Source organism: Polypterus senegalus, chromosome 3, assembly GCF_016835505.1.
Source record: "Polypterus senegalus isolate Bchr_013 chromosome 3, ASM1683550v1, whole genome shotgun sequence".
Taxonomy (NCBI): domain Eukaryota; kingdom Metazoa; phylum Chordata; class Cladistia; order Polypteriformes; family Polypteridae; genus Polypterus; species Polypterus senegalus.
The window spans coordinates 187180057-187193434 of NC_053156.1; the positions used below are offsets into that span (position 1 = coordinate 187180057).

Genomic DNA, 13378 nt, shown 5'->3' on the forward strand with positions numbered 1-13378 from the left:
GCCTATGTTTAAATTCAAATGAGTTTGTAGGTTCACCAGTGTTTTTCAATGGTAGATTATGACATTTCAAAACTTTGTACAGTATGCTCTGTTCAGGATATCTCAACGTAAATTGAACTGTCACTGAAAATTTCTTTGAAGAATACGTTTTACAAATCAATCCACCCAGGGCAGAGTTGTTTCCTGTGGACAGACAGAGAGAAGGATAGGGCTCTCACAAGAGGTGCCTCTCACAATTTATGGAACTGCACTTAAAAATGGCTTTATTTAATCTCTGGCCAACAATTTATTAATTGATTCTTGGCTGCTATGTTTCAACTTTTTTCTATACATTGATATTTTATCTGCAGTCTTTAATTGTGCACAAAAGGATTTTTTTAGACACTGCACAGTAAAAATGTAAATAATCTATTATTGCTAATAATGAGTAATGCTAAGACATTTAAAATGGTTCTTTATTTAGTTAAATTTAATTAAATAAATTTAGAAATAAAATTCACTACATGGAACATACTGTTTTTTTGTTTTTTTATTTTTAACGTTGGTCAATCTGCATTACTTGCGTGGGTGGAATCTCCAGTTCAGCATTTACCTGTGAAGAAAGAAGAACTGAATTAATGGTTACTGTTGAAAGTGTCAACCAAACCCACAATGGGCTGAGTGAGTGTGGAAGGACAATTTTTCATACACTATTTATTTTGAAAATCATGTTGTTTTGCAAGTAGTGATGGTGTTAACATCTCTGAAAACTTTCCTGGATTAATGAAATTCTTACATTTTAATTTTTATTTATTAGATTTGAATTAAAATGTTTAAAGCCAGAAATCTCACGTAAAGCTCTCTGCACCTCAACAAAGTTCAATACAGAGAGTGTTTTTGAAGTCTTCTGAAGATTAACTATTGATCTTAATATTTCCATTGCTGACCATGGGAAATTCTGAAGCTGTGACGATTCAATGAGTTTCATTTAAAACAAAGTTCTGTGCAGTTCACTCTCAAATAAAGTGGCTAAAGCAGCAAAGCATTTGTACGTGTAATAGCTGTTACAAATATATACAATATATTCTTACCCTTGAGTTGATATACTGGTGCAGAAGCATTCGGAGCTCTGTGTTTTGCTGCTTCAGGCCTTCTGTCTCAGTTATCAAGTCTGACCTTTCTGTTAGTATTTTGCTGTCAAAGAAGAAATGACCAAGTCACCCAAACATTATACTGGTGAAATATCCCTATTTGTGTAATAGAAAAAAAATCCCTAAACCCTATCCTGACAGATTTAGCACACCCAGATGAGGTACTACTCTGTCAAAGGCTAATTTCAGACAGGGCCATTGACAGTTAAACTAACACATGTTTTTTCTTTGGCTGTGTGAAGAAAGCCTGTGCAGGCACAGGGAGAACAGGCAACCTCCACACAGAAAGCCACTGAGCCCAGGATCTAAAAACAGACATTGAATCTGTGCAGCAGATCAATGTGACAATGTGCCACCTTGTCACTTGTAAAATATTTTTGTTGAAATTAAGAGAGAGTAAAGCAATAAACAAGTTATAAATGGAGCTGTAATAACTGAAATTGTAGGTAAAGTAATTTTGTACGGAATTTGTTATTTCTCTATGATACTCTCACATTATAAAAAAAAAAAAATTGTTGGATGCACTAACATTTTGTATTCATTATCAGAATCTATATTACTACAATATAGACATGGCATATCCACTGTGTACCTTATTATCTTAAAATGTTCATTTTATATCAGTGTAAAACTTAAACATGATAAATGTGATTAATATAGGACTGCATGATCAATATGTTTTGTACTTAAAAAGATCAAACTGAAGCACAAAAACTTATAAGGGTTCAATAAAACAATATAAATAAATTCAATTGATATTTTATTTTTTGAGGTTCCAGCAACTTTTTTCTTTAACAAATTTAAGAAATAAGAAGGAATGCAGTACTAACTAGTATTTTTCTAGCTCTGTCTCCAAAGCACTCCACACTCTCTGCGTGGATTCTGGAATCACATTGGCCATGGCTTCCCAGAAGGCAGCATCTTCAGAATCATCACGTTCTTCGTAGTTTATGAAACTTGGGAGTGGATGTTTTTCCCTGTGTGTATATATACATGTGCATTATATTACCATCTGTACGACATATGATTTTTAGTCCAAATATAGGGATTGCAAATTCACAGTTTTGTACAGTTTATAGCCATTACTTTTTAATGAGGAATCCACAGTCTTTGCTTTGTTACATACCTGGGTTTGCAGTAGTGTTCTGTGTAGACTTTCAGAGCTTTCAGCACATCATTAGGATGAATAAGATCAGTAGTTGTGGACCTTTCTATCATTGATGAAGACCCTTCAGCTGCTTCTACCGAAGAGATGCTAACATATGATTGGGATTTTCCCTCATCGATTTGTCCATCTTCTTCATCTTCCTTCTAAAGAACATTTCAGAAAAATATGTGCAGCAGTTACGCCCCTACACAAACTTACATAACCTGCTCCTGAAGCAGCAATGTCCATAAACAGCAGCTGCTTACACAGCATACCAGTTACTGATTCCCATTGCTGTAGGAAATCTGATTAAGATTTTATGCATATGAAGTGACTAAACTAAAAAATAACATTCAAGTACCTCAAAGTAACAGCTCGCTGTCTCAATAAAATCCAGGGCTTTAAATTGTAGGTCATCAAAAGTGACCATTGTACTATCATAAATCCTAAAACTGGTTACGAAAAAATCACTTATTTCACATTGTGATTGTTACCTACTGTCAGTACTTGCATAAACTATAAAGAAAAACTAAATTATCCTGAGACGTTAGCGAGGTGCTTAAGGGGCCAAAAAGCAAATTAATTAATGGATTTAACAACATTTACCCAAGACAGTGTATGGAGGCCAGCAGTAAATCCTATAAACATACCAGATACAATGTAAGAGCTGGGCACAGAGGAGAGAAGAGTTGTGGCCTGCTTGGAAACATACAGTATTACGTTCCTCCAAGCTAACTGAGGCCAATCGATCTAAAAAATGCCTTAAAGAAAAAGAGAAAGATCGAGTGATGCTATAGAGGACTGACATAATGTTGGCCATTACCTTCTAGATCCCTAGAGGGCAGCTAATGTTCACAACGATCATGAAAAAAGTTGCTTTGTGGTCCTAGGACTTCACCAAAGTTATTCTGGGCTTGGGTATGTCCATTGGCGGGACTAACAATGGATTTTGAGAAGTGATATTAGAGAAACTTTTTAAATTATGAAATGAGTAACTGAGGTGAAGGCCTGCTTTTGCTTTAAAATCAGTTCCTTGGCTACAACATAGGGTTATCAGATGGAGGCTGTTAGTAAACAGTACATTTTTCAGACATGTGAAGAAGCACACAAAGAATTGTAGATACATGCAGCAAGATGCCAAGAGGTGCAATTGAAAGTAGAAATATGAGAAATTTCAAATCTTGACATTTATGATATTTTGAACACATTACCAAAATTAAAGGTATGTTTGGAATTAAACTTGTTCTGTCCAGAGTGTTTTTTTTTTCTTTTCAGAAATAATACAGAATCAATCATGTCATCAAAGTAATACCACCGTCAACCAAGAACTTGCCAGGAAAAACAATGGGATGAGTGAGGGCAGAGTAAAGTTCTACAGAAATCTCCAAAAACACAGAGAATACCAACTGGTGTATGATAACCAGACCGTCAGGAACCCCAGTGCAAAACAGTGTTAAGTACTGTAGTGTTGTAGGTGGAATGGTGCAATATTCTCTGAAGCTGCTGACATTTTATTAAGAAAGGGAGAGCAAGACTACTAACAAGTGACAAACATCAGAAAGTTAAAAAAGAAAGCGGGAACAAAAAAATAAACAGAAAAAGGCAAAACCTAAAAAGCAGACTTCATCCTCTACCTGAGAGAGAGAAGAGACAAGAGCTTGGGCAAAAATATTTGGGGAAAAAAATTGGGAAGATATCCTTTTTCGCAGATATAAATGTTTATTCTAAAATTGTATTAATTAACTCTTACCATATTATAAAAAAAATTGAACAGATCCTTGAAGCAAGAATTTAATTTTTACCAAGTTCAAATAATAATTACCAGCTCAGTAATAAAATTAGTGAGGTACAGGCAGTTAACTGCAGTCAATTTGTCCTTCTCCACTTTAAGCCCATCTGGGAGTACCCCAAATATAGCTGATAGTAAGTTAGGAGTGATTGTGACACCATGGCTGTCTGATAGGCATTCAAATATTTTTGTCCAAAATGTACTCTCAATACATGTGACCTAGATGCTGGAGCTAGTTGACAATGCTTGCAAGTTGGATCTTGCCATGGAAACATTTTGGACAACTTTAAACAAGATAAATGTGATTGATGAAAGATTTTAAGATACTGAATGCTTTGTGCATATGCAGCTAGTGTTTTCTATGTATGGCTGCCTTCCAATCCTTTTCTGAAATATTAATTGATAGATCCTTTTCCCATCATACCCTAGGATCTTTCAAAGGAAGATTATTTGAGATGTTTTCATATACAGTGGTGTGAAAAACTATTTGCCCCCTTCCTGATTTCTTATTCTTTTGCATGTTTGTCACACAAAATGTTTCTGATCATCAAACACATTTAACCATTAGTCAAATATAACACAAGTAAACACAAAATGCAGTTTTTAAATGATGGTTTTATTATTTAGGGAGAAAAAAAAATCCAAACCTACATGGCCCTGTGTGAAAAAGTAATTGCCCCCTTAACCTAATAACTGGTTGGGCCACCCTTAGCAGCAATAACTGCAATCAAGCGTTTGCGATAACTTGCAATGAGTCTTTTACAGCGCTCTGGAGGAATTTTGGCCCACTCATCTTTGCAGAATTGTAATTCAGCTTTATTTGAGGGTTTTCTAGCATGAACCGCCTTTTTAAGGTCATGCCATAGCATCTCAATTGGATTCAGGTCAGGACTTTGACTAGGCCACTCCAAAGTCTTCATTTTGTTTTTCTTCAGCCATTCAGAGGTGGATTTGCTGGTGTGTTTTGGGTCATTGTCCTGTTGCAGCACCCAAGATCGCTTCAGCTTGAGTTGACGAACAGATGGCCGGACATTCTCCTTCAGGATTTTTTGGTAGACAGTAGAATTCATGGTTCCATCAATCACAGCAAGCCTTCCAGGTCCAGAAGCAGCAAAACAACCCCAGACCATCACACTACCACCACCATATTTTACTGTTGGTATGATGTTCTTTTTCTGAAATGCTGTGTTCCTTTTACGCCAGATGTAACGGGACATTTGCCTTCCAAAAAGTTCAACTTTTGTCATCAGTCCACAAGGTATTTTCCCAAAAGTCTTGGCAATCATTGAGATGTTTCTTAGCAAAATTGAGACAAGCCCTAATGTTTTTTTTGCTTAACAGTGGTTTGCGTCTTGGAAATCTGCCATGCAGGCCGTTTTTGCCAAGTCTCTTTCTTATGGTGGAGTCGTGAACACTGACCTTGATTGAGGCAAGTGAGGCCTGCAGTTCTTTAGACGTTGTCCTGGGGTCTTTTGTGACCTCTCGGATGAGTCGTCTCTGCGCTCTTGGGGTAATTTTGGTCGGCCGGCCACTCCTGGGAAGGTTCACCACTGTTCCATGTTTTTGCCACTTGTGGATAATGGCTCTCACTGTGGTTCGCTGGAGTCCCAAAGCTTTAGAAATGGCTTTATAACCTTTACCAGACTGATAGATCTCAATTACTTCTGTTCTCATTTGTTCCTGAATTTCTTTGGATCTTGGCATGATGTCTAGCTTTTGAGGTGCTTTTGGTCTACTTCTCTGTGTCAGGCAGCTCCTATTTAAGTGATTTCTTGATTGAAACAGGTGTGGCAGTAATCAGGCCTGGGGGTGGCTACGGAAATTGAACTCAGGTGTGATACACCACAGTTAGGTTATTTTTTAACAAGGGGGCAATTAATTTTTTCACACAGGGCCATGTAGGTTTGGATTTTTTTTTCTCCCTAAATAATAAAAACCATCGTTTAAAAACTGCATTTTGTGTTTACTTGTGTTATATTTGACTAATGGTTAAATGTGTTTGATGATCAGAAACATTTTGTGTGACAATCATGCAAAAGAATAAGAAATCAGGAAGGGGGCAAATAGTTTTTCACACCACTGTATTATTGAGATGTTATGTGAGTCTTCAAGACTGATCAACATTTCATCTAGACCAGAATGGTAAGTGTAGAAAATTGGGTAGGATTCTTTTAGCAACAGTTCTTCTTTGAAAGTAGTGAAAAAAAATTGTGTTGATGGGTAGTTAACTTTGAAACTTAATTTTTCAAAAGTTGCAAAATCATTATCTGTATATAGTTCTATAAGCATTTAAATTCTATACATTTTCGAAATTCTAAATATTATATATGTTTCAGAGGGTTAAAAAAGGTGATTATTGTGTAGGGGATCTAAAGATAAAAGGTTCTCTGTCTTGAAGTGCATCCTGCATTGGTTCCAAATTCTGAATGATTGATGGACAATTTCCAGGGGCTTCATGTTTAAACGGTGCGTACGCAGAGAATTGTTGCGTACTCCCGTTTCCACGCTCAAATCGCGTTGTATAAAACCTAAACTTGGCGTAAAGCCACATATATTTTTACAGTAGCTCAAACCCTGGCGTAAGAACGCTAGTTCTCTGCTTGGTTTGCAAACTGGCGGCACCCAGTGTCAAAGCATTGCTTTTGTTCCAGTGTACTTTCCCTTGCTTTTTTTTGGTCCACATCCCTGACACGGCTTTATCATATACACTGAAATTAAACACATATTATTTATTAGTTTAAGGCATCTGATTGTAATTAACCTGTAACATTGCAATGGTCCACGGAATGGCCAAACTATTCCAAATACCATAGCTGCTTTAGCGTTGTTACTCTTACTGCACCTTCTTCTTCTTTCAGCTGTTCCCATTAGAGGTTGCCACAGCAGATCATCTTTTTCCATATTAGTCTCACTGCACCACTTGGAGTACTTATATCACTTTATCTGAGTGGGGAATCACAGCTCTACAGCAGCTGATCGGAAAGAGAATTATTGGTATACAGCATCTAGCACACACTGCCTCAGCCATGCTGCATATTTAAACTGCTCTCATATGGCAAATGCTTCACAGCCTTTCCTGTACTGACCTCACGGTTCAGAAACAGTTTCATCCAAAGAACTATAAACGCAATCAATCAGTCCATCAAGTGTTCCTTGTAGAACTGTTTGTACTTATAAGTACAATTACCTCACTGTAAACTTGCAATACAGTTATAATATTGCACAACCTGCACCACTTTATAAAGTGCGCATTTACATATGATGACAATATCATTTTTATGATGAAATGCAGCAAAATATGTTTATTATATTATATAGATAAAACTTTGACTTCATTTAAATAATCTATATTGTTAATAATTAAACATGCGAGGACACGGTGTCGCAGTGCTAGCGATAAGCTGGCGCCCATTTGGGGATTGATTCCTGCCTCGCGCTGTATTCTTGATGGGGCTGGTGCGACACTGGAAGAATAGATGGACAGAATAATTAAACATGTACTATGAAGATATTTTAATGTTCCTTAAAAGTTTTGAAGAATCGGTGTTCTCAGCTTACAGATGGCTTAACATCCATTACAGAGCTGATAGTGTGGCAATTGGGTATTTGGAGAAAGAAAAGGAAGGACAGGAATTGGGGGTTAGTACGTTTGAAAGAGACAGTACTGCTACAATAAATTATTTCATTGAAGGTCGCGCACAGTGCAGCAAGCATCTTGCATAAGGCATGAACAATCACTGCACTACCGTGTTCCCATGTTTAATACATGCTTTAATTTCTACCATCATGAAAATGATATCAAGTATACATCTTAGTATTTAAATTATTCAGAGAGCTGTAATATCACGAATGTAATGGATTCTGTGTCCTGTCGGAAGAAGAGAATGCCCCTTTAAGAACCACACATAGAGCATATATAAGAACAAATAAAAAACAAACCATTTAATGTGCTACTTTAGTTACAATGGGATTTGAGAAACTAGTAAATTAAACGAATTTAAGATAAAGTTTATGATGTTCTACTTTAATGACAAAATAAACTATGTGATTAAAGTGGAAATTTTGAGGTTAAAGTTGACATTTCAAGCTTTTTTCCCCCACTGTGTCACTATTTTTTTTTTTTCTCTGTACCCTAATAAGCTTTCATATGACACTCAGACGGTGAGCTACGACTCGCCTTTTTACGGCAACTTTGATATCTGACAACTTCTGTTTTATTTCGGGCACTGGGTGACATTGTGAACTTGAGCTTTCGAGTTTCCCTGACACTCTATGTCACTCAATCAACTTCCTTTTGTTGTTTATACCACTGTTTAAACCAACAAATAGTATGTTTTTCCTTGCCTCCACTTGGTATTCACTGAAATTCTTCTATTTCCCCCCATGCTTTTGTCATTGACTTTTCACAGAATGCTGAGCTTAAGGGCTATTTATATTGATTTGCATATTCAAAGAGGTGTAATTCTGGGAGGAGATGGGGCACGATAGCAGGCACGTGCACGTGCATTACTTTTCAGAGCTGACAGGGATATATGGAGGTGAACAACGTGGAAGTTGGCGAATGCACAGATTTATGCATCTGGATTTTTTTTGTGTGTACGAACATTTCCGCTTTTGTCCGTACGCCATGTTTTAGTGTGAATTCTACACACGGCGTCATGCATGAGGCCCCAGGTCTTTATAGCTTGCATATTTGGTGCTCAAGAATAGAGCTGAAAGTTAGGTAGTGCCATGCCACCTTCTGCTTTAGGTCTTTGTAGAATCGCCTTTTGAATGTGTGTACATCTCAAATTCCAGATAAATTATGTTATAATAAAGTCTAGTTTCTTAAAGAATGATTTATTAATGTATATAGGGCTGCTCTGAAATAGAAGCAGCAGCTTAGGAAAACTGTTGAAAAACATTTTTATATTTATTTGTGATTTTTACTCCTAGATATTTAAATTGTTTTGATATAATGAAAATAGGTAGATGTCCAGTTTATTACTGGGTACTAGAGAGTTCACTGGAAAAAGCATAATTTTATTCAAACTGATTTTGAGTACAGTTATCTTTTAAAATTTTGCTAGTGCATTAAAGACTAATGGTAAAGATGTTGGTAGGTCTGATATATAAAGTACTATGTCATCTGCATATAGTAATATATTCTGTTCAAGTCCTTCTCTGATAATCCCCTTTATCTGTAATGTAATTGGAAAATTTATGGCCAATGGTGATTGCAATGGGCAATAGTGATAAAGGACACCCTTGACAGGTACCACATTCTAATTTGAAGTAGTCTGAGATCACCATGCTGAACTATTAAAAGTGAGGCAAGGGAGAACTGGAAAGAGACCAGTATTTCCTCCCCAGCTATTAAAAGGTGGTATAAATTCCATGACTGGTCTCAGCAGGACCACATTGTCCTTTTAAATAATTGGTATAGAGAAGCTACCACAGAAACCTATCTGTTTATCGCCTATTTAGGGTTTAAGGGTGCAAGCAAATTTGTAGTTACTAAAGGAAGCTCCATACTGGTTTACCTATAGCTAAACAACCACCAAGTGATCATGTGTTTGTCTAGACAAATGATCACAGAGAGAGCTTAAAGCCACTTCAGCCTAGAGGAACTACCTGGCCAAACTTGTGAGACAAGCGAGAACAATGCATCATTTGTGAGAGGAAGACAGTCCAGAGAGTGGTCATGTAGTAATAGTAAAGTAAACAAGGAGTTGAGTCACTTCCATCCATCCATCCATCCATTATCCAACCCGCTATATCCTAACTATGGGGTCACGGGGGTCTGCTGGAGCCAATCCCAGCCAACAGAGGGCGCAAAGCAGGAAACAAACCCCGGGCAGGGCGCCAGCCCACCGCAGAGTTGAGCCACTTTCACTGATAAATAGAGAGTCTTGATCTATCATAGCTATTTCCAATGAGGCTTTATTTAACTTTGTCTTTTCCATTGGACATTGGGTTCTGTGTGAGTGTGTGTGCTTTTTTGGGGTTAAAATAAACACATGCCCTTCTATGTACTTTGCCCCTCAGTATTAAGATGGCTGTGAAATAACATAAGAAGGTGTCCTTCTGTTACACAACATATTATTATTATTTATTTATTTTTTTTACAGTTAAAGCACATGCACTTTTAAATTCTACCTTAAAAGTCATTAATGCCTTTGCAAATATTGCCACCACTGATTCCAACATAAATAGGTTAATCAGATGTGGCATTGTTCAATATATCAGCTCCAATGTAGTGGTCCTGGCTTATTCTTAAAAAATGTTTATGTGCAAAGCAGTGTTAAAGAGGTTAAAAGCTACAGTTGTAAATTTCAGTCTGACATAGCAGGTCTGAAAATATGGAGGAAAAACTGTAATTACACATATATATCATTATAAGCCAACCATTCGATCACCATCCACTCCATCCTGTAATGCTTTACCCCCTAAGCACAAACTGATACCTGATAAATAAATAGTAATAATAATAACATACCTTGTTCTCTGCAATCTGTTGCTCACTATATTTGATCAAGAAATCAGCCAGTTTGTATACATCTGCCTCATTTTCAACCCCCAGTGCCTCAAACAAAAAAGAACAAGATTTTCATAATGTATCCTTTGGTGTGCTAAAGATATATATTTTTGTTTGGAATTGATTAAAAAAAATTAACTAATTCATCTCATAATTGCATGGAGATGAAAAGAGATTCAGATAACCAATAAACCAGCAGCTTTCCAGCTCATGTACTTACCATAAAGTATCTGTCATAAAAAAATGTTTAGAAATGAATGAGAAGGGAATTGGAAGGACCATTAAGTTTAAATCTATTCTGGTCCAAAAACACATGGATAATGTTCTAATGGAAGGAAACTCTACAGTACAATTAAAATTGCTATTGGATGAATGCAAGCACTAACAAGCCAAATAGTTCAATACCAAATTTCATTATCAGCATGGACTGCTTTCCAATTAGGAAACTAGTTTGAATAAAAACCTGCAGCCACTACGGCCCTCCAGGACTGATTTAGGACCCCAGTCTTAAATGGTCATAAATTAAAACTTGTGTTAAAACTCCACAAATGCAATCCTCAATTGTTAATAAACGATTTTATAATTATACTCTGAACAAGTGTTTTTCAACTACAGTAGTGTGTAGTGAAATCTACTCAGAACCCTGTATATGAGTGGGCAAAGGGACGAAGCATTTGGGAAAATGTATCCAAAGCACTCACTAAGAGCTGTGTCTGCAAACAGCAATCTCTGACCTGCCTTTTTGGTTTATTCTTTGCCGGCATCTCTGATAGTTCCACCCCTTCAGACATTTTAGCAAATGCATAGATTTAATGCTTTTGTGGATGGCAGAATTGTAGTGTGCCTTGGGTTACAAAAAGTGTTCTACCACAGAAAAATGTCTGGAAAACATTGCTCTACACACACCTTTGCTCCTGGCACACTAAAAAAGTTCTCTGTAGCAGCTATCTCACATTAAAAACTGACACCATGCATTACTTAGGGGTCCTCAATCACAGTCCTGGAGGGATGCAGTGGCTACAGGTTTTCATTCTAGCCAGTGTCCTAATTAGAACTCAGTCCTTGCTGATAATGATGGTTGGTGTTTAACCTTATTAGCACTTTTATTCGTCAAAGACAAATTTTAGTTACTTTGTAGATCAGAGGTCCTCAATTACAGTCCTGGAGGTCTGCTATGGTTGCAGGTTCTCACTTTAACCAATTTCTTAATTAGAACCTTTTTATTTACTACTAAAGCAATACGTTTTTTGGCCATAATTTTTAGCTCTCTTGCCTATTACCATTCAGAACCATTAATTGCCTATTTTATATTTTAGCAGTTGCATTTAAGTTTTAATTGTTGCCTGTTTTCTTAATCAGACATTAGTTAATGATGAGATGCAGATAACCAATAAACCAGCAGCTCTCCAGCAAACTTGCTTACCATGAAGTATCTGTGATAAAAAAAAAATGTTTGGAAATGAATGAGAGGGGAATTAGAAGGACCATTAAGTTTAAATCTATTCTGGTCCACCAAACACATGGATAATGTTCTCACAGAAGGAAACTCTACAGTACAATTAAAACTGTTCTTGGACGAATGCAAGCATTAACAAGCTAAATAGTTCAATACCAAGTTTAATTATCAGCATGGACTGCTTTCTAATTAGGAAACTAGTTGGAATAAAAACCTGTAGCCACTGCAGCCCTCCAGGACCGTGATTGAGGACCCCTGACTTAGATGGTTATGTTGAGTTCTTCACATAAATAAGCAAACATTCTGTAACAATGGGAAGGGATAATCATTACACTTCTGCTTCATAGAATTTCTTTTATCATTGTAAGCTACCTGGCAAACTGGCACGTTAAATACAGAGGTACTAGAGACTTACTTTGGTTTTAGTGCCACTCAAAGAAAACATATTTTGCACGTATGTGATATGAAATTGATCCCATCTTCTTACAGAAGCATGACATGAAAAAGAAAAAACTGTAATTTTCACCTTGGCTACTTTTCCTTAGTATTGCTCCAGGACTACATTAAACCCTACTTCCTCCCACACTCCTGCACCTATGTCAGTATGTATAAATCAAGGAAATGAATACCAGTACCATGTACTGACATGTGGCAAGGCATTGTGAGTGCATGTGTAATTTGAAACTTTTAAATTTTATTTCTCAAAACTTTTAAAGGTAGTATATAAATACAGTACTGGATGTGTATGTAATTCATTAGGTTCACACGTAACTTTTTTCTATTATTGGTTCGTAATGTAAAAAAAAAAAAAAACAACCAATTACAGGTAAAATTCTGTTACAACGAACTCCCAGGGACCTAAAAAATATTTTGTTGTAAAGAGATTCTGTATTTGTTACTATAGTGCTTTCTTTAACTTGCGTCCAGGCATTTCCAATCATTTCAATAGCTTCTTTCGCATTAATTAAGTTATGCTGATGAGAATTTTTCTCACCATTTCCTTGCCATAATACACTTTCAGGGTACGAATGATGCCCAAATCCAATGGCTTAAGCACTGCTGTGCAATTGGGTGGGAGTAATTCAACGCGAACATTATCTAAATGTGAAAGCATGTTGTGTGCAGCACAGTTATCAATCAGGAGCCGAATCATCTTTTTCTTCTTCTTCATGTTTGAACACTTTTGGGATCCCCACCCAATGGGAACAACACACTGAAGTACGTCCCAAAGCGCGATTGCAGCGTCTGTGGAACATTCTTTATCCGTTGCTGGGGCTGGGCAACAGCAGGCACACAGCGCTTCAGTGAAGTGCCACAGAAGAAAATCATAAAAGATCGG

General features: G+C 36.8%; 1 protein-coding gene across 2 annotated transcripts in view; it reads right to left on the reverse strand.

Moving 5' to 3' along the window:
- Positions 1 to 470: 470 nt before the first annotated feature.
- drc1 (dynein regulatory complex subunit 1 homolog (Chlamydomonas)) overlaps positions 471 to 13378 on the reverse strand; it is a 64304-nt gene continuing 51396 nt past the window's right edge. Inside the window, exons 12-16 of one of the 2 annotated variants that reach the window (XM_039748309.1) lie at positions 10545 to 10631; positions 2257 to 2441; positions 1961 to 2107; positions 1071 to 1173; positions 471 to 592 (exon numbers count right to left, since the gene is read on the reverse strand). In XM_039748309.1, coding sequence (XP_039604243.1) covers positions 536 to 592; positions 1071 to 1173; positions 1961 to 2107; positions 2257 to 2441; positions 10545 to 10631 — 579 coding nt within the window. In that variant the 3' untranslated portion in view covers positions 471 to 535. The remainder of the gene's footprint in view (positions 593 to 1070; positions 1174 to 1960; positions 2108 to 2256; positions 2442 to 10544; positions 10632 to 13378) is intronic. The other variant, XM_039748308.1, reaches the window with a different exon arrangement.